This window comes from Ranitomeya variabilis, chromosome 4 (assembly GCF_051348905.1).
Source record: "Ranitomeya variabilis isolate aRanVar5 chromosome 4, aRanVar5.hap1, whole genome shotgun sequence".
In the NCBI taxonomy this organism is placed as follows: domain Eukaryota; kingdom Metazoa; phylum Chordata; class Amphibia; order Anura; family Dendrobatidae; genus Ranitomeya; species Ranitomeya variabilis.
In genome coordinates, this window is record NC_135235.1 from 594,561,437 (window position 1) to 594,582,680 (window position 21,244).

The 21,244-nt window shown below is 42.5% G+C and overlaps 1 protein-coding gene across 1 annotated transcript; it reads left to right on the forward strand.

Annotated features, from left to right (window-relative positions):
- Positions 1-299: 299 nt before the first annotated feature.
- ZNF217 (zinc finger protein 217) lies at positions 300-9,943 on the forward strand. Its single transcript, XM_077253206.1, has 6 exons — positions 300-403; positions 2,453-4,049; positions 4,638-4,766; positions 5,850-7,247; positions 7,893-7,971; positions 8,386-9,943. The coding sequence occupies exons 2-5, from the start codon at positions 2,702-2,704 to the stop codon at positions 7,955-7,957; spliced, it is 2,940 nt and encodes a 979-aa protein (XP_077109321.1). The 5' UTR covers positions 300-403; positions 2,453-2,701; the 3' UTR covers positions 7,958-7,971; positions 8,386-9,943.
- Positions 9,944-21,244: the final 11,301 nt, after the last annotated feature.

Sequence of the window (21,244 nt, forward strand, 5' to 3'; positions counted from 1 at the left end):
AAGAAATCCTCCATAATAAAGCATTGGTGAGAGAAGCAGCACATATTTGGCTACTTTTGCTTTATATATATATAGATAGATAGATAAATAGATAGATAGATGGTAATTCTTTAAGTTTTCCACTTTAAAGAATTCCAGGTTTCTGCAGGTAGCCCCCCACTGTGCACATACAGTGTACACAACACACCTGGTCCTCCATGATTGGCAGGCGAGGGGTGCAGAATAGAAAGAGGATGAGGAGGAGGCGGAGACTTGAGCACGGCCACAGTATAAGAGCTCCCCACAGCCAGGAAGTATAAGACACCGCACAGCCTCCCAAATATGAGAAGAAGAACAGAAGGAGGAGGAGGAGGAGCAGGAGGAGGAGGACGCAGCTGCAGGTAGAGCTGCCAGCACCGAGCAGGTAATCACCGGCAGCATCCATCCTGGCTGCCACTTCTGCAAGTCCCCCACATCCTGCATGTCTCCCGCTGTAGACCACCTGTACCCCTGCTGCTGTATATACCGCTGTCCTCCTCTTCTCCCCATCAGGGGGCAGTGGGGGTGGTGGGGCGGTAATTAGGTTAGCGGCAGATAAAGTTTTCCTTGCTGTCCCCAGTGGAGGTACGGGCATGTATAGAGCACAATGGAGGAGGAGGAGGAGGTGGTGGCATTGGGAAGTGAAGGCTTCTTCTAGTGTCCTCTGGAAGAAAGAGATCAACAGGAAACCCGAGCGGTGCAGCCTCCTCCTCAGTGGCGTCTGTAATTAGCACTTGATTTGGGCAGGTTTGTATTGGGGAGTTCTCCTGCAGTCACCGAGGCAGGAGCTGCTGGGAGTTGCAGTTCTAGGATGGTTTTTTTATGATTAGTGTTGAATCCTAATAAGTGAGTGACTGTGGTAATTGGTGGTGGGGGGATTTGGCTGTTACAGCTCTTCTTTCCTGTGTTTTTTTTTTTTTTTTTTGGTGACATGCTGACTAATCCTACATACAGAATAGTGATCTGACAATACTGCTGCCCCCACTGGTGTTGGTGTAAACTCCACACTGTGACTGGACTGGGCTCTACTATTCTGCAATATGTCTGCCAGCCCACCCTGGTGTGTGTCTATAGTGTAGAGGAAGGGAAGGGGGGTGTTGATGATACATTTTGGTAATTTCTTGTAGCTTGCAGTAGTTTCTGTTTCTTCCCTTTTTTTTGCTGTTCTTCTACCTTCCATCTAGTGACTCACAAAGGGAAACCACATCACACCTTCTAAAGCAAGCAGCCAACTTCATTTACATCTGATTCCATTATCTCCTGAGCTGGGAGAAAAGTTTGCTGGAGTTGCCACAACAATAGAGGCTGGCTAGTGGCAGCTTGGAGTGAGGAAGCCATTTTCCTATGAGCTGTGTGTGGAGTGGTTTCCCTTTGGTGTTTCCTAATTGGATCTTCTTAGCAGTAGTAGAACTGGTCTGTATTAGGAATTATTAGGAAAAGTACACACTTCTGGCTTTTACATGTAACTGAATAATTTGACATTATGATATCCTCTGAATATATATATTTTTAGCTATATTTCTATCTTAAAATATATCTTAGCCAATATAATTCTAATGTATTGCATTATTTATGTTAGTACATACTTTCAGCCTGCTACTACTTATGTATAGAATTGGTGTTTCATGGAAAGGTTGTCTAATTCAACAACCTATGAGGGGTGTGGAGGTGTCCTCCAAGCATATGTTAATTATGGCGGGGGGGGGGGGGGGGGGAAATCAGTATCTTCAGAAAAAAGGACATTGTTGTTGGAGTGGATACTTCTTGTGCACCCAGCCTTTGCTTTGTGTTTTACAGCTGCTACCTTTTATGAATATTTGCATATCTGTGGGGACAAGTATACAGATTTTGTTACTGTAATTTATGACCAATAATGTGTGTTTGCGTGGGTTTCCTCCCACATTCCAAGAACATACTTATAGGGATTCTAGATTGTGAGCCCCATCGGGGACAGTCCGATAATGTCTGTGAAGGGCTGTGGAATTAATGGCACTATATAAATGTGCAAAATAAAATATATACATATATAATTTATAGATTTTACTCATCTATATAGCACCATTAATTCCACAGCCCTTCACAGACATTATCGGACTGTCCATGATGGGGCTCATTCCAGAATGCCTATCAGTATGTCCTTGGAATGTGGGAGGAAACCCACGCAAACACAGGGAGAATTTTTTTTTTTTTTCAGAAATGTTATATTATTATTTACTAAAACACAAGTGTGTGTAAAATATATATTATTTTCAGAAATTGTATACCTACCTGTATGTATGTAGACTTTACATTAACAAATCTGTATACGTGTCCCAACGGATATACAAATACCAATAAAAGTTAGCGGTGTTAAAACACAAATATTTATATTTAATATTGTTTATTGGACAGTCTGAGGTTCCTGTACTAACCTTTTTACTTTCTATATTTACAGGTCTGGCTGTTATGGATTATTTTTTTCATTGATTTTTCACCTGGCCTTTGCTGGAAATGTCTGTATCGTCTGTCTGGACCATTCTATCTTATCCATTTGTGGCCTAAGAATGACCCAAGAATGACCTATCTCTGACTTGTGCCTTAGCAGCGACACTTGTGCCCTTCTCAATCCATGTGTTGCCTATATCTTTTGTTTTGATCTAAAAGGGCAAAATTGCCATATTTCATTTTAAAGCTGGCACCAACAATGCCCAATCAGTCTCTGACTGAATTTGTTGACAGTCCTGAAGTCATCGCTAGTGCTGTCTGCTCCAAAATGGAAAGTGCCCGTACCATCCGATTTAAGAAGCGACACTTCTCCCAGGAGGGCATTCTGATACCAGTCGAAGGAGAAGGGACTTTTGATTGTATGTTTTGCAATGAGACCTATAGGACTCACGAGGAACTTGGAACACATGTTCTGACCTCTCATAAAACAACGTTGATTGAACCTACTGTCCTTTGTGTTGAAGAGGAGTATCTTGGCCCCAAGGATAAGCGCAGAAAGATCGTGAAGGGTTCCGCAAAGCAGGATAAAAAGGATGACAGTGAAGTGTTTAACTGTCAGGTATGTGATGAGACCTTTACTGACTTAGCCGACTTGGAAGCCCACATGAAGAAGCACAAAGAATCCTACCTATTCTCTTGCAATATTTGTGGTAGGAGATTCAAAGAACCATGGTTTCTAAAAAACCATAAGCGGACTCATTCCACCCGAACAGGAGGGAAAAATAAACCAGCGGTTCTGGAGACTCCCACTACTATAAATGAGGTTGTTCAAGATCAGGTGGTCAAAAATGTCACCTCATCCTATAAAATCTGCATGGTGTGTGGTTTCCACTTCCATGATAAAAAATCCTTGTTGGAGCATAATAAGATGCACAGTAAAGGAGCAAATGCGGAGATTCGTACAGAGTCTGCCGCCAAGAAAGAACAAGAAAATGTCCAGAAGGCAGAATTCTTAGGTTTCCTAAATCTAAAGCCAAAAGCCAAAGAGCCTGAGCCATCCAACAAATCTATCAAAGAACTGGACCCCTTCATCACCTACCAAGCTTGGCAGCTGGCAACAAAAGGCAAAGTGGCTCTAAGCTTTGGTCGTGTTAAGGAGCCATCCCCTGAAGTCAACATGGAAACTGATTCTGAGAAGGATGAGATCACGGATACCTTGAATAAGGGAAAGATGAGTCAGTCTGTCCCCCTCGGGAATATGGACACTGCCAAAAGTGAGGACTGTGCTAAAGCAGCTCCTTCACAAGATCTGGTGGAGTCTGAAACCCCAAAAAGACAAGAGGAAGTGAAGGTTAAGAGCGAGAAGGATAAAAGCCTGTTCTGCATTGACTGCGGGAGGGTGTTTAGGACCTACCAACAGATTGTGGTGCATTCTCGTGTCCACAAAAAGGATAGGAGTGATTCTGAATCCTCATCCATGAGTCACATTGAAGGACTGCTGCCTGCAAGCTCTCCAGATACTCCAGCCAGTGTGGAGGACCGGGAGATTGTCAAGATGGAGGAAGTGTCTGAATCAGAAGGTGTGGGAGGAGATGACCTAATGAGTGGTAAGAAACTATGCAATGCTAGTACTGTGGCATCTGTCTCACATAATTCCTCACTCAAAAGTACCCAAAATACTTAGTGCACTATGGACGTGAATTGTGTAGGTCATATTTAGGTTTTCTAAAATGAAGAAGGAAATCCCAGCTATTTCCGTAACAATGATGCATCCACATTCTGCTGTCACCTTTTCCATGTTAATCATTTAGATGCTTAGATCGTCCTCTAGTGGTGCATGTGGGTAAACGTAATACTTTCAGGCCTCATTCAGTCGCCTGTGATTCTTGTACAAGTTCTATCTGTGACCATTTTAGTTCATGGGGTTTTTCACATACAATAGTGTTTTGTTTTGTTTTTTAGACAAAAAAAAAATGTGTGAGTGGGTATACTTCATCCATAGGCCTCATACATACCAGAGTCCCCACGTAATAGCATTACACCTCTGTTAGTATTAACTTTATATCTTTCTGTTGGATCCATGTTCTATGCTTGGCTGGTAATACATTTTATTTTATTATTTTTATTTTGTGACATGTGTAATAGAGGAATCCTTTTTAATCCACTCATGTATTGTTTTTTTTTTTCTAAATTAGAAGAGAAAATTGATGATGGACAAACCATACCAAAAACCAAAGGCCTTCAAGCTTCTAAGGAATGCAGTTTCTGTGGAAAGAGCTTTCGCTCAAACTATTACCTCAACATTCATCTCAGGACCCATACAGGTAAATGGCTTTGTAAAGTGGCTTCCCCAAATTCAAAATATCCACAGGAAAGATGAGTGTCTGATAGCTGGAAGCTGCACCAATCATGAAAATAGGAGTCCCAGAATCCACTGCATGAGTGGAGCGGTAGTGAACATATGAGGCCGCCACAATTCAGGGTATGTGCACACGATCCGGAATTGCTGCGAGTTGGACACTTGTGCAGTGTCAAACCCACATTGGCTAGCTATTACAGCATAGTGGATGGATTTCAAGAAATCGACCACTATGTGTCCACAGACACCCGTGGATCACTCGCGGAGACTGACATGTGGTGCGTCTTTCCAGACCGCAGCATGTCAATGTCATAGAATGTAATGAACGCTGTGAATCCGTTCAGTAGACGGCAGCGCTTTGGACACGCTAAAAATGTGCTGCGTCCAAAGCGCTGTTACTTCCGGATTGTGTGCACCCGGCCTCACTGTTTTGCCAATGATAGCTGTGTGCTGTATTCAGCTCTTTGGCACTCCCATAATTTGTGAAAGGATTGGTGGACAACCATGAGCTCTACCACTCCTCTTTGACCTGTTATCTTGTGATCAGAAACTTGGGTTTACTGTTGACATGTTCTTAGTGTCTGATTATTGGAGTGCAACAATGGAGACACCCACTGATCACAAGAAATTAGGTCAATGAGTGCATGAATGGCTCAGAGGAGTAGCACATGCTCACTACATTAGGGACCTCCTTTTTTGTGATCATTGGTGCCCCAGCCATCAGACTGCTACCAATCGGACACATTATTTCTATACAGAGTATCGTGTTCATAATGCTTCAATAGCTTACTTTTAGTAGTAGAAATTTTTTGTATTAAAAACCATCTAAAATGTGTTCCCCTCCCCCCATTTTGATGGTAGTATAGTTTGCAGTATGCAATCCGGTAATTCAGAACCAATTTCTGCCACAATAGTACCAGTTAATTTAGGATTACCTTAAGTAAGATGCTAGCACTTCATAAATGCTTGTCTTTTGCTGGCTGAAGATTTAGGTCTGTCATTTGTACTTGCCAATTGTTTGCCTTCTAACAATTTTATTCTTTGACAGGTGAAAAGCCGTACAAATGTGACTTTTGTGATTATGCTGCTGCACAGAAAACTTCCCTGAGGTATCACTTGGAGAGACATCACAAATTTAAGCCTGGAGAATCTAATGCCCGTGTGAGGAGCATCAGTAAGAGTTTACAATTAAATAAGAAGTCCCCAGATCATCCTCAGACCAACGTCCAAGTAAGCAAGAAACTCATCGCTGATACCAAAGAGGACATTCTGTCTGCCAAACCTCCCAGGAGGATGTCGGCCTTGCGCAACAAACTGGTGAACACAAACCAACGCTTCAAATGGGAGCTGTTTGACATCGTCAAGAAAGAGCCGGAGGAAGTGCAGCCGAGGTCACCCAGTAGTATGGAGGAGATTTCACTAGCTTGTGAGGAAACCTTAGACCCTGAAATGTGCTCAAACGAAGAGACCTCTGAGGAAAGTCCAGTCTCTGCACCTCACACAGTAGAGGATCTTGAACCTGTTCCTTTGGACTTATCTGTGAAAACACAGAACACACCTGCCACTTTATATGACCGTGCCTTATTCCCCGTGCATGCCTGCCTCTACTGTTCTTACAACACCTTATACCCTGAGCTGTTGACCTTACACCAGAAACTGTCCCACAAACAAAAACATGATCTCCTTCACATAAATGGTAGCAAGAGTAAAAACCCAGGATTTGTTCTAAAAATGAGGCGCACCGGTTGTCCCTCAGCTTTAAAAGGGGTGGATGTGTCTCCTATGCCGCTGGACGGTGCTAGGATAAAAACGTCTGCACCGACCAGTACAAAGGTATCCAACCATGAGAAACCCAAACGGGCACCTGCACAGTCGAACAAGGTAACTAAATCAGAAACTGACTGTAAAAACATCGGGCAAGAGAATAAATTTCAAAGTGGCCAGCAGGTCGGCAGCTATAGGTGCCTGCAGGGCGATCTTCAGAACATCTGCAACTTGTTAGAAAGGCTGCCACAACCTGAACAAAACCTTTTTCCCTGGCCACCAAACACCCAGACCAGCAGTGGAAACTTGAATGGCTCCCAACACTCTTGTCATATGATGCCATCATTGTTTGGTGAAAACCCATTTACCAGATCTCCGGGGGAGCTCAGCCCCTTCGCAAAGAGAATCGCACAAGGTATGCCACTGCCTGCCTCTAGCAGCAATTACACCAATGCTGACATACTCAGGAGAATTCACCCTAGTCATGTCAACATGCACAACCTGGAGAGGCCTTCTGTCAAGTCAGGTCCGTCAGAACTGACCAATAATGTGATGTATCCATGTGAGGTGGATCCTCGTTGGAACCTCTTTAGGCCTTACGAGCAGCCACCAACACCAGCTGGAGCACCACTCGCTGTCAGCAATCCTCCAGTCAACCAGGGATCCGATGCATCTTCTGAAGGTAATATTATACCCCATATTAATCCTACATTTGGACTAATGGGCACAGCCGTAGATTCTTCTGCTACCGTGTAGTGTCTTAGATGTTCTAGTATTATATAGTTATTCACTGTTGTACATTTCCTTAATTTCATTATTATGTCCTCATTAAGTGAAATAAATTAGTGTGTATTATTAAAATGAATGTTTCATTCCCATCTTCGTGGATAGGTGATAACTTGCTGATCATTAGGACCTACCATTGGGACTGTCACTAATCCCAGAAACTGGTTGTTCCATTAAGTATTTGGACAGTATTTGCAAACCAAAATCAGAAGTGGACAATCGGAGAAAAAGTATAATAGAAACACGTCACCACTTCTGTATTTATCACCCACTCCTGGTTTTGGCTTACAGATACTGATGTAAAATACTGAACATGTGAATGTGGTCTTATGGAATCTCACCACCGCTCCTTTCGTTGTCTGTAGGGTTGCCAGATATTGCCAGGTATATTTCTGTGCTACTTTTTTAGGTTTAGTCAGGGTCCAATGGGTTCTACAATCAAAAAGTTATCACCTATCCTATAGACAGTTTCTATTATTGATAATGACTTATACTTGAAACCAAATGGATTTTTGTGTAATATCTATGTCCTTTCCTGCAGGAAAACAGAATGTAAATCGGCGGATAGCCAAGCGAGGTGTTGGACCAAATGAGAAAAGACCTTAACAGAGTTTCAAGACGTAAGTGCGAACTTCTCTTTAATAGGAACAAGCGCCCGGAGTTGTAATGGGAGATCTAGAAGTAGATTGGGGGCTTTGTGTAATAACCATTCTGTTACTATAAAATTACAATTTTATAATGGGGTAAATATTTGACCGCAAAATACATTAATCTGAGTTGTTTGTGACTTTTCGGCATGGAATCTTATTGCTGCCATTGGGCTGTAAAGAAACAGCCAGGTTAGTCTTTTACCACTTTGTGTGTGACCTTTGACCAAAAAATCCTACAGATTTAGTGGACTTTCTTTTCAACTGTAGTGGTGGGGTCACAACGTGTGCAATTTCCATCTTTATGTTACAGTGTAGCTCTTGTCTAATTTTGAGGAACTGTCCACCCCAAGTATTTGTCTAAATGTGAAATGTTTCTTGTTGCAGCCCTGGAGGTTCCTGAAGCATCCACCAAGTACTCACAAGCTGCTACATATCGTCTGAAAAGTGTCCGTGAACTCTACAGAAACTGTGAATGTATTTTCGAGTGATCCTAAAACTCTTCTTTTTTTTATATATACTGTAGCCGAATCTCCGGGAATGTTCTTTTGTATACAGATTTATATTTTTGGCATTGACTGATTGATTTATCCTCAAGGACCAAAAACAGCGAGAGTCTGATCTTAACTTGAGAAGCCCATGGAATTATTTTCTTTATTATTTTTGGGCCTTTTTTTTTTCCCCGTGTGTGTGTGAATCACTGGGAATATTCTATATATTATTTTTCACATCTCTGTACTTTTTTTTTTTTTTGCCACATAATTAATAGCAAAGACCTCAGACGGATGGTTTTGTTTCTCTGGAGCCCGTGTGTACATAGGATTACCTCTAAGGGCTGCATCACCCCTTCCTGGATGCACATTCTTGCCTTAATCTGACTTTTTTCCAGATTTGCTTTCCATGGAATTTCCATCAGTTTTGTTTCACATGGTCACTTTTTATATCTATATATTATTTTCTTTTAATTTTATTTAAAAAATGATTACAAAAAAATATGGATTTTTATACATCTGCTAATGACTTTAGCAAATGAAATGTGTCTGCACTGGATGTGGATCTGGAAGATCTTCCCTACAAATTGTAGAAGCCTCAGATATAGTGTGGAAATGACTGTTCTTGGATGTTTGCGCCATTATATACGGCTTGTGTATTTTGGGATACACTGAGATGTCCTTTTTATACATCAATGCAAACTGAAGATCTGGAATGACCTCCCTCTCCCCACTATGTATGAACACACTGTGAAAGGATATGTGACTTTTTTTTTCTTGCACTACTCCAAATGCTGTATGGATGCCATTTGCTCCTTCAGGGGATGCCTACCCATTCTATCTTTAATTGATTGCTACATATACAGGACTTTTAAGGGTCCGTACACACCCTGTTGTGAATCCTCGTGTACGTTGCAGAAAATGTAACCCCCCTCTTCATTGAAAATTGCAGCATTTCTGATACGTGTGGACATACTAATGTCACGTTCTTAATTTCGGACAGACAGTTATATATCATCGACTTGAGCTAAGATCAGAACTAACATCAAGATCGTGGTAGAAAAAATAATTCCACCCCGTAACCCCTCCATCACTCTCCACTGGCTTCTTAAAATGGGGTGCATTGTCATTTAAGTTCATTTCTACTGGGCGAATCTCCATCCATCCCTATATTGACACGTGCTGATTCGCTGAGGAGAGGGGGGCAGGTTTACATGGCGTCTACCCCTTCCGTATTTATCAGTCCTGATCACTCAGTATTAATCATTGGGACCCCCTGCTCCACTGTGTCCCTCACATGCCTGTTATTCATATTGACATTGTATTTATTTCATGACTTTGTTCCAGATCGTTCTATTTATTTTCCATTTTATTTTTTAAGTTATGTTTTCTGCCATGTGAAATTATTATTTTTTTTTTGGTTTGTAAATATAGTTTGCGGTGTTTTGCAATTATTTTTGTGTTTGTGGTGTTATTGATTGATCAGAAATATGCAGGGCAGAGGGGACTTCAGAAGTATTTCCCATCACTTTTTGCTTTGTTAGGACACCCACTGCTACTTATACAAAAGGGGTTGCAGCGCTGCGCAGTACTCCCAGCATTTACCTGCACAGCCATATGCGTAGAGCTTTGGCTTGGCCACAATCATTGCAGCTGGTTGCTGTGAGAACTACTGGGGTGTATCCCCTTTAGGCCAGTTTCACACGTCAGTGGCTCCGGTACGTGAGGTGACAGTTTCCTCACGTACCGGAGCCACTGACACACGTAGACCCATAAAAATCAATGCATCTGTGCAGATGTCATTGATTTTTTTGCGGACCGTGTCTCCGTGTGCCAAACACGGAGACATGTCAGTGTTCGTGGGAGCGCACGTATTACACGGACCCAATAGAGTCAATGGGTCCGTGTAAAACACGGACCACACACGGACCTTCTCCGTCTGGGGTCCGTGTGGCGTGCCGGAGACAGCGCTACAGTAAGCGCTGTCCCCCCCACTGGTGCTGAAGCCGCCATTCATATGTTCCCTGTAGCAGCGTTTGCTGCAGAGAAAATATGAATAATAGTGTTTAAAATAAAGAGTGAGTTCCCAGGCACACGGACACGGATAACTCCGGTACCGATTACCGGAATTATCTGGACGTGTGGGACAGCCCTTACTGATTGCAGTGGCGGACATACCATTGGTGCAACCTGGGCAGCTGCAAAGGGGCCCAAGAGGTGAGGGGACCACTACCACCTCCAAAGCAGGTGGAATTGTGCATTATGATGAGCTGTTGGATGGTGAAATGCCCATATACTGTCTGTGTCTTCATTTCATTTGAGGTCCCACAGTCAGATCTCAGGTGCTCGGAAAGCAATAGGATATTGGATCATTGTGCTCTCACTTTATGTAATGGAAATGAACCTTTTCAAAAGGGTTTCCCAATAGATACATTATCTCTTGCAAAGGAGCTACTGTAGTACTATATATATATATATATATTCCAAAATGGCCAACTTCAAGATGGTCACCACCGATCTTGAAAAGTTTCCCCCTTCCATATACTAATGTGCCACAAACAAGAAATTGATATCACCAACCATTCCCATTTTGTTTAGGTGTATCCATATACATGGCCCACCCAGTGTATATATTATGCTATCTATTCATCACACCACAGGGACCCATTGCAAATTATATATATATATATAGTGTGTATATACAGTGTATGTATATAATATGACCTGCTGTAGAAGAATGTATTTTTCTTCAGTATTCTACAAGTCACATACTTGCTATATGAATAGTAAGGGACACATTTTTGCCTCTATCTTGTGAATGAAGGCCAAAGGGAATGATAAAGTACATACCAAACATTTTTTCTAGTATATACATTTGCACCAACAAGAGTACACCTAGCCTAACTAACTTAAATGAATAAATGAGATATCTTTTTATAAGTCATTAGTTTGCTCACAATACCTGACCTCACTCATGCACTATATGGTAAAAAGTATGGGGAAGTCGACACAACACCTTTATGAAATCCCATTCTAAGGCCAGGTTTACTCCAGCCGACTGGTGGTGTTAAATGGATGCTGATTAGCTCACTCCATTTCAGCAGCGCACAGAACAAACAGTAATAGATCGCCTACACAGGACGATTTTCTGTTGAGACAACGATTTTTTTTCCTTTTATGCATACATAAAAATAATTTCACCCGATGAATGAACATTTTGCTCATTCATCAGCTGATCGGCAGCCTATTTACACTGCTTGATTATCATGAAACGAACATCCTGGGAACGCTTGATCACAATAATCAGCCAGTGTAAACCTGCCCTAAATACATAGGCATTAACATAGAGTTTACTTCCTCCCTTTGTCTTCATAACAGCTTCAACTCTTCTGAGAAGGCTTTCTATAAGATTTTGAAGGGTGACTGAATTTTTGCCCATTATCCAGAAGAGCATTTGTGAGGTCAGACTGATGCTGGAGAAGAGGGCCAGGATCACAATCTCCGTTCTAGTTCATCCCAAAGGTGTTTAGATTGGGTTGAAGTCTGGGCTCTATAAGCAGCCGGTTATGTTATTTCTCACCAAACTCCCCCAACCATGTCCTTATGGACCTTCTGTATTGGGCAGTCATTTGAAACAAAAATAGGTCTCCAACAAACTTGGAACCGTATAATTATCCAATATGTCTTTTTTTTTTTTTTCTTTTTTTTTTTTATCAATTAGGGTATGTGTCCACGTTCAGGAAACGCTGCATTTTTGACGCAGCGTTGAGCCGCAGCGTCAAAAACGCAGCGTCCAGATGTTACAGCATAGTGGAGGGGATTTAATGAAATCCCAGCTCCACTGTGCATTAAAAAACGCATGCGTTTTTCCCGCAAAAACGCACATGCAGTGTGTTTTTTTTCAGAACGCAGCCTGTTGCTACAATGAGCAAAACACGCAGGAACACCGCAGGTGACCTGCCAGTGACCTCAGGTGCATTTTTGGTCAGGATTTTACCTGCATAAAATCCTGACCAAAGCCTGAAGCAAACCTGACCGTGGACACATAACCTTAGTGTTTATTGAAGATTTCCAAAACAATACAGTACAGTCAAACAGTAATAACAGTAACAGAGGTCAACTAAAAATGACCAGAAATAAGTGAGGAGAAAAACAAAACCAATCAGAAAGGAAGAAGTAGGGGAGAGAAGCGGAGGGGGGAGGGGTAGGTAAGGTAGGGGGAATAGGGGGGGAGGAAAGGAGTGTAGGCATTCACAAGACATTATCTAGCAGTTCAGTTATAGACAAGGGGTCCTGGCAAACTATGGCAGAATAAGAATATTACAAACACAAAAACAGACATGTCAATTATGCTTACTTATTCCCACTCAAGTAAACAGTCAAACAAGGTGGTGCGGGTCAATAGAGGAATGACCGCTATGTAACCACGGGTGCCAGATATTTTGTCTTTTGGTTTTGGCAGTCATGGAGTGAGCCAAGGCGAGTTCATATTGGCAGTGGACATTAAGTTTATTAATTCTCTAATATTGGGAGAATTGGTGTCTTTCCATCTTGAGGCGACTAATAACCTGGCAGCTATTAGAATATGTGATAGTGTACCTCGAAGTATGTGTGGAATGTCCTCCAGGCCGATGTGAAGAATGGCCTGCCTAGGTGACAGAGTCAGCTGGATCCCCAAGACCTGTGCAATTAAAAGGTCCATATCTCTCCACCAGGGTTGAAGAATTGGGCATGACCACCAGGTGTGTTCCAGAGTTCCCCTGTGACCGCACACCCTCCAGCATTTATCCGACCAGGCAGGGTCATAGTGAGCCACCTGAACCGGATATTGATACCATCTAAGGTGTACTTTTTTCAATTGTTCGAGATGATTGACACAGGCAGATACCCATAATACCTCCCCCAGTCCCTCCTCCCAATCCATCGGGTCAGATAGGAAGTCCAGATCCTGTTCCCACTTGATCATATAAGGCAGTTTAACATCTTCTGCTGGGTCGTTTAAGGCTTTATATAATATTGAAATTCCCTTCGGGCCAGAGTCCGGCAACAAGAATTAACCATTAACCCTGTTATTTAAATGGGAGTTGAAGAAAGGCGAGTCTGGGGAATTATGAAGTAGATGACGTATCTGCAAATATTGATAGAAGTATCTCCGGACACTCGGGAAGTTGGAGGCCAAGCGGTCAAAGGGGATAAGGCCAGTGGTATCAAATATCTGCCGTAATGTTACGATTCCAACATCAACCCAAGGCTGGAGATTAATAAATGGGATGTGTGTCTCAAGGGCTTTTAGGGATAGGGAGTCATGAGATAATTTAATCAAGGAAGGGACCAGTGTCCTCCAATAGTGGAGCGCGATTTTCATGGTTGGTAAGGTAGGGGAATAATCAATGATTGCAATAGATTCAGCCTCAAGAATCGTGCGGGTAGATCTCGTTTTGGCATAGTAGTTTTATATTTGGAGCCATCTATGGTCTTTGTCCGCCTGCCACCAGTCTCTAAATCCAGTTAGTATGGCCGCTCTATGGTACAGCATGAGGTTCGGCATTCCCAGCCCTCCCCGATTGTACGGATAGTACATCAAGGTCCTAGAGATTCTAGATTTTTTGTGTGACCAAATATAATCGTATGTCATAGTTTGTAATTTCAAAATCAAACGTTTGGGGATTTTTAATGGGATACACCTAAGGAGATACAGTATTTTAGGCAGGATCATCATTTTGAAAACATTAATCTTGGCAATCCAGGTTGTCATAACTATGTGAAAATGGTCAAGTTGTGCCCTAACCTGCGTAATCAACTTAGAGAAATTCTTCTCGACAATCTGTTCAGAGCCCGTCAATATAACTCCCAAGTACGGGATACCCTCTGTCATCCATTTAAATGGAAACTCAGCCTCCATTTTCGACTTGGCTGCACATGGAACCGCCACCGGAAACAACAAGGACTTCGTGGGATTCAACCTGTAGTATGACACATTACTGAATTCCCTGAGTTCCAAGGTAATAGCTGTCAATGATGTCTCCAAGTTGACACAGGATAGAATAACATCATCAGCATACAAGCCAATTCTGTGCTCCATCTGTCCAATCCTGATGCCGGTAATATTAGTAGAGGTTCTTATGCGTTCAGCGAGCGGCTCCACGCACAGTGCGAAAATAATAGGAGAGAGTGGGCAACCCTGACGAGTGCCATTCGTGATCTGAAACGGACCAGATAAAAAACCGGACGTCAAGAACCTGGCACAAGGAGTCGAGTACATAGCACAGATTGCTGAGAATATTGGGCCCGACAGTCCAAACCTTTCCAATACTGCCCGAAGATACCCCCAGTGCACCCTGTCAAAAGCCTTCTCGGCATCAAGTGACAGGAATGCACTGGGTAGGCCAGACAGCTCGGCTATTTTAATCAGATTCAGCATGCGCCGCACCCCATCTTTCGTCTCATGTCCGGCCACAAAACCCACTTGGTCCGGTGAAATTATAGTTGGGATAATAAGCTTTAGTCTGGACGCTGTAATTTTAGTGAATATTTTGACATCCGAATTGAGCAGAGCAATGGGTCTAAAGTCACCAGGGTGTGTGAGGGGTTTCCCAGGCTTGGGTATGGTAGATATGGTAGCTTCCAAACCAGGAGCCACCACAGTACCCGAGTCTCTCCATACCAAGAATAATCTCTGCAAATATGGGGTCAGCAACAGATAAAAGGATTTATAATAGTCATTCGTCAGCCCGTCTGTGCCTGGGGCCTTATGAGATTTAGTTTGTTTAATCATCAAGTTATTTTCTACATCTGTGAAGGGAGAATTAAGGTAGTTTAGCTGCTCAGATGTAATACGGGGTAATTTTATAGAGTCTAGATATTTATAAATAGATTGGTGATCCGGTTGGGGAGTAGAAGGGTCATCTTTTAAGTTATACAATCCGGTATAATATTCTGCAAAAGCTTGGACTATGTCCTGAGGGTTCCTGAGGGCCTTCCCATTTTTATCTAAGATATGGTCCACTCTTGATTTAGCTTCCCTCTTACGTACTCTGCACGCCAGGAGTGCACCTGCCCTATCACCCACGGCATATAGATTAGTCTTGAATTTCTTCATGTTATGTGTATATCTGGCCAGGAGATTTTCTCTCAATTTAAACCTAATCTGATAGATCTCCTCGGAGATAGAAGGCGTGGGAGCAGACTTGTTGATATTGTCTAAATATTGCAGGTGGGAAAGTAATACCTCTCTGCCACTCTCCCTCTTCCTTTTCAGGTAGGAAGCTTGTTGGAGAAGCACACCTCTAATCACTATTTTATGTGCCAACCATAAGGACTCATCAGAAACCTCTCCATTATCATTTATCTGAAAGTAATGTTCCAACTCCGAAGAGACTCTAACACCTCCCCATTCAGCAGCAATGCGTCATTTAATCGCCACCTAAAGGCTGGGTTAGCTTGGTGTGCTAAAGTAAGAGTTAGAGTGATAGGAGCGTGATCAGATCACGTTATTAAGCCTATAGTTGCGGATCTACATCTGGACAAGGTTGCACTATCTGTTAGAAAATAATCAATACGGGAGTATGTGGAATGCCTGGAAGAGTAAAAGGTATAATCCCTCTCAGATGCATGCGAATATCTCCAATAATCATGCAGGTGGAATTCGCCTGTGAGTAGAGTCAAGTTCCCTCTAGGTTGTCTGCTACCAGAAGAGCAATCAAGGTCCACATGCATGGGGAGATTAAACTCACCACATATTATATTGCTGCCCTTCACATTCACATAAACTTCATGAAGGGTTGTTCTCAGAAATTTATGTTGTCCCTCATTGGGAGCATAAAGATTTGTCAACGTGTGTAACTCACCATTCAATAGGCACGTGATAGTTAAGCACCTACCCGTGGGGTCATTATTTTGCGCTATCAATTTAAAAGCGATTGTATTTTTCACTATGATGCATACACCAGCCTTTTTGGTTGGGCCATTAGCAAATAGAATGTGTGGGAAGAGGGGATGACGGAGCCTAAAATTATCCTCGGCCATCCAATATGTCTTGAAGCATCAAGATTTCCCTTCACCTGAAATAAAGTACCTAGGCCAAGCTCTGAATAATAATAATCTTTATATAGCGCTAACATATTCCGCAGCGCTTCACAGTTTTCACACATCATCGCTGTCCCCGATGGGGCTCACAATCTAAATTCCCTATCAGTATGTCTTTGGAATGAGAGAGGAAACCAGAGTACCCAGAGGAAACCCACGCAAACACGGGGAGAACATACAAACTCCTTGCAAATGTTGTCCTTGGTGGGATTTGAACTCAGTACTCTAGTGCTGCAATGCTAACCACTGAGCCACCATGCCGCCCTGAAGAATACTATCATCCCTCCTTTACCAAACTTTACACTGGGCACAACACAGTCAAGCATGTAAAGTCCTCCTGGCATTCACCAAACCTAGACTAGTCCATCAGATGCCAGTGAGAGTTGTGTGATCTGTAAATCCACAGAACACCTTTCCACCGCTCCAGAACCATTTTGTCATAAATGTTAGCAAATGCAGATTGCTAGGTCATGGGCCAGATGTTATACACTGAGGGCAATAGGACTGAATGTAAAACTTGAATTCAATGAGTAAGACCTTTGTCCACAGAGTGTATTACGGGTGCAGCCTCAGCATGTGCATAACTTGGCAAATCTCCAAATGTTAAGTAGTTGTGCCAAAAATCATTCTTAAAAGAATGAGCAGCCTCAGATTGAATTTTTTTTTCTAAATATCAATACAAAACTCCTCAGAAGAGTCCCTATCCTCTCCAAAAAGGGCATGACTTTCTAGCAAAAGTTAGATCGGAACTTCCATGCTGTGGGATCCCACAAAGTGAAAAAGCAAGATTTCGCAAGATGCCGCTCTTTGCCCTAACTGAGCGCTGGTGTTTCCAAATGTGTCCTGTTTTCTGTCGCTGGTCACAAGTCACACGTGACATTTTTGCTGTAGACTTCAATGCAAGTTAAATGCGACTTGTGTACTTGTCTGCGATTGGTCGGGATTTTTTTTTTCAAAAATAATATCCGTGACCAATATATCCGCTCTTCCTTTCAATAACAGGCATAAGCTCCATCCATGGAGCCTGTCAGTTTCTTCGTCTGTTGACGATTAACTTTTTGGGCCGCACCAACCACAGCCTCCCACATACTGTTCCGTGAGGTGAAACTTTTCCTTCACTGTAAGGCCGGCGTCACACTGGTGAGTTTTACGGACGTATGAGCACAGAAAATACACCCGTAAAATACGCATAACACACGGCCTAATGATTCTCTATGGCCCAGCTCCTATCAGCCGTATTTTACGGATCCGTATTATACGGTCTTCTACGGCCCTACAAAATGGGAGCATGCTGCGTTTGTCACCGTATTGCGCAAAAAAAAATCGCCAATGAAAGTCTATGGGGGCGAGAAAAATACGGATTACACACGGACCAGCAGTGTGACTTGCGAGAAATACGCAGCAATGTTCTATAGAAAAGCCGGTAATTCAATTGCCGGCTTTTCATTTCTCCTTCACAAACACATGATATGAGACATGGTTTACATGCAGTAAACGATCTCATATCCTTTTTTTTTTGCATATTCCACACTACTAATGTTAGTAGTGTGTATGTGCAAAATTTGGGCACTGTAGCTTGTAAAATAAAGGGTTAAATCGTGGAAAAAATTGGCGTGGGCTCCCGCGCAATTTTGTCCGCCAGAGTGGTAAAGCCAGTGACTGAGGGCAGATATTATTAGCCTAGAGAGGGTCCATGGTTATTGGCGCCCCCTGGCTACAAACATCTGCCCCCAGCCACCCCAGAAAATGTACATCTGGAAGATGTGCCTATTCTGGCACTTGGCCACTCTCTTCCCACTCCCGTGTAGCGGTGGGATATGGGGTAATGAAGGGTTAATGTCACCTTGCTATTGTAAGGTGACATTAAGCCAGATTAATAATGGAGAGGCGCCAGTTCTGACACCTATCCATTATTAATCCAATTGTATGAAAGGGTTAATAAAACACACACACACACACATTATTAAAAAGTATTTTAATGAAATAAACAAACAGGTTGTTTTAGTATTTTATTGCTCACTCAATCCACCAGAAGACCCTCGCTTGGCAAAATAATAAACCAACAATATACATACCTTCTGATGAACTGTCAGGTCCCACGAAGTAAATCCATCTGAAGGGGTTAAATCATTTTACAGCCAGGAGCTGCGCTAAAGCACTGCTCGTGGCTGTAAAAACCCCGGGTGCTGAAAGGAAAGCTGGGTGATCTGTAATTACATTGAGTCGCGGTGAGGCACCCTCTGCTGGATGTCCTCATGAACTGGAGCCTTGTAAAAGTTCCCACGCTTTAACCCTTCATTTTAGCAGCTACAGCACCAAAACTTTGCACATACACACTACTAACATTAGTAGTGTGGAATATGCAAAAAAAAGGGGGATATGAGATGGTTTACTGTATGTAAACCATGTCTCATATCATGTCGGGTTTGGGAAGGAGAATTGAAAAGCCGGCAATTGAATTACCGGCTTTTCACAGATATCGCGCTGAATGAAATCTAAATACAGCATATATATATGTGTCTCAATGACATATATATGTATATATGTTTTACCGAACATTTGAGCACATAAATCCATTAGATGTCGGTTTTGCAAGCCTGCGAGAAAATATCGCAGTACGGATGCCATACGGATTACATACGGAGGATGCCATGCGCAAAATACGCTGACACACCCTGCCTAGGACCACTATTTTGGGGACTTTTCTGCGTATTACGGCCGTAAAAAAAACGGACCGTATTTTTATACGCTGAGTGTGAGGCCGGCCTTAATCTCCCTTTTTTTTGTTTTTGGGAGACTAGTGAATAAATCTGGCCCACTGTATTACAGTATAGTTTCTGTGGCAGAAAATGACTGACAGAGATACCACAGACAGGACTGGCGCAGATGCACTGATTGGCAATATAAATCTCCCTTTTTAGGTGTGGGACAGTGCAGAAAAATACAGGCCCACTGTTTTACACTACACAGTTTCAGGGACAGAAAGTGGCTTGAAGATATATATATATATATATATATATATATATATATATATATATATATATATATATATAAAAAATGGACTGTACTACAATTACTATCTCCCTACAATAATCTCAGAAAAGTATGGCAGGCAGCAATAAAAAGGACTGCTGCACACAAAAGTGTGGACAAACAAACAAGATAGCTGTGCAGAAAGGAAGGAGCAACAGGATTTGTGCCTTTAAAAAAGCAGTTGGTTTGCACAGCGGCATACAAACAGCAATGCAGCTATCAGGGAGCCTTCTATGGCAGCCCAATAAGCTACAGAGCTGATGAAGAAAAATCTAGCCTCCACTGTCCCTGCAAAGAAAAGGTGGTGTTGGACAGTGGAAATCGCTACAGCACAAGCGGTTTGGGGGTTAATGTTCCCTGCCTAACGGTATCCCTGCTTCTGACGAAGCGGCCGCAACCTCTCCCTATGCTCAGATCGCCAGCAGTAAGATGGCGGTCGGCGTGCATGCCCCTTTATAGCCCATGTGACGCTGCAGAGAGCAAGCCAATCACTGCCATGCCCTTCTCTAAGATGGTGGGATCCGAGACCTATGTCATCACGCTGCCCACACTCTGCGTCCGCCTTCATTGGCTGAGAAAAGGCGCTGAAAGCGTCATACGAAACGCGACTTTGGCGCGAAGATCGCCGACCGCATGGCCGACCCCACACTAGGATCGGGTCGGGTTTCGTGTGCCAAAAGTCGGCGATTTATGAAAATGACCGATCCGTTTCGCTCAACCCTAGTATGTATGTATATTAGTTTGTTTGTATGTATGTTAGTATGTATGTTAGTTTGTTAGTATGTATGTATGTTAGATTGTTTGTATGTATGTTTGTTTGTAAGTATGTATGTATGTTAATTTGTTAGTATGTATCTATGTTAGTTTGTTAGTATGTATGTTAGTTTGTAAGTATGTATGTATGTTAGTTTGTTAGTATGTATGTATGTTAGTTTGTTAGTATGTATGTTTGTTTGTTAGTATGTATGTTAGTATGTATGTTAGTTTGTTAGTATGTTACATAGTTACATAGTTATTAAGGTTGAAGGAAGACTTTAAGTCCATCTAGTTCAACCCATAGCCTAACATGCCCTAACATGTTGATCCAGGGGAAGGCAAAAAAAAACCATGTGGCAATCAGTAAGCTCCACCATGGGGAAAAAAATTCCTTCCCGACCCCACATACGGCAATCAGACTAGTTACCCTGTAACATTATACTATTCCAGAAACGTATCCAGTCCCCTCTTAAATTTAAGTAATGAATCACTCATTACAACATCATACGGCAGAGAGTTCCATAGTCTCACTGCTCTTACAGTAAAGAATCCACGTCTGTTATTATGCTTAAACCTTTTTTCCTCCAGACGTAGAGGATGCCCCCTTGTCCCTGTCACCGGTCTATGATTAAAAAGATCATCAGAAAGGTCTTTGTACTGTCCCCTCATATATTTATACATTAACATAAGATCACCCCTTAGCCTTCGTTTTTCCAAACTAAATAGCCCCAAGTGTAATAACCTATCTTGGTATTGCAGACCCCCCAGTCCGCTAATAACCTTGGTCACTCTTCTCTGCACCCGCTCTAGTTCAGCTATGTCTTTCTTATACACCGGAGACCAGAACTTTGCACAGTATTCTAAGTGTGGTCGAACTAGTG

Excerpts from the sequence above, each read along its gene's own strand:
- ZNF217 (XM_077253206.1), top strand. The coding sequence starts at position 2,702 with ATGCCCAATCAGTCTCTGACTGAATTTGTTGACAGTCCTGAAGTCATC. Across the intron at positions 4,050-4,637 it reads AGGAGATGACCTAATGAGTG|AAGAGAAAATTGATGATGGA; the intron begins GTAAGAAACTAT and ends TTTCTAAATTAG. Across the intron at positions 4,767-5,849 it reads TCATCTCAGGACCCATACAG|GTGAAAAGCCGTACAAATGT; the intron begins GTAAATGGCTTT and ends ATTCTTTGACAG.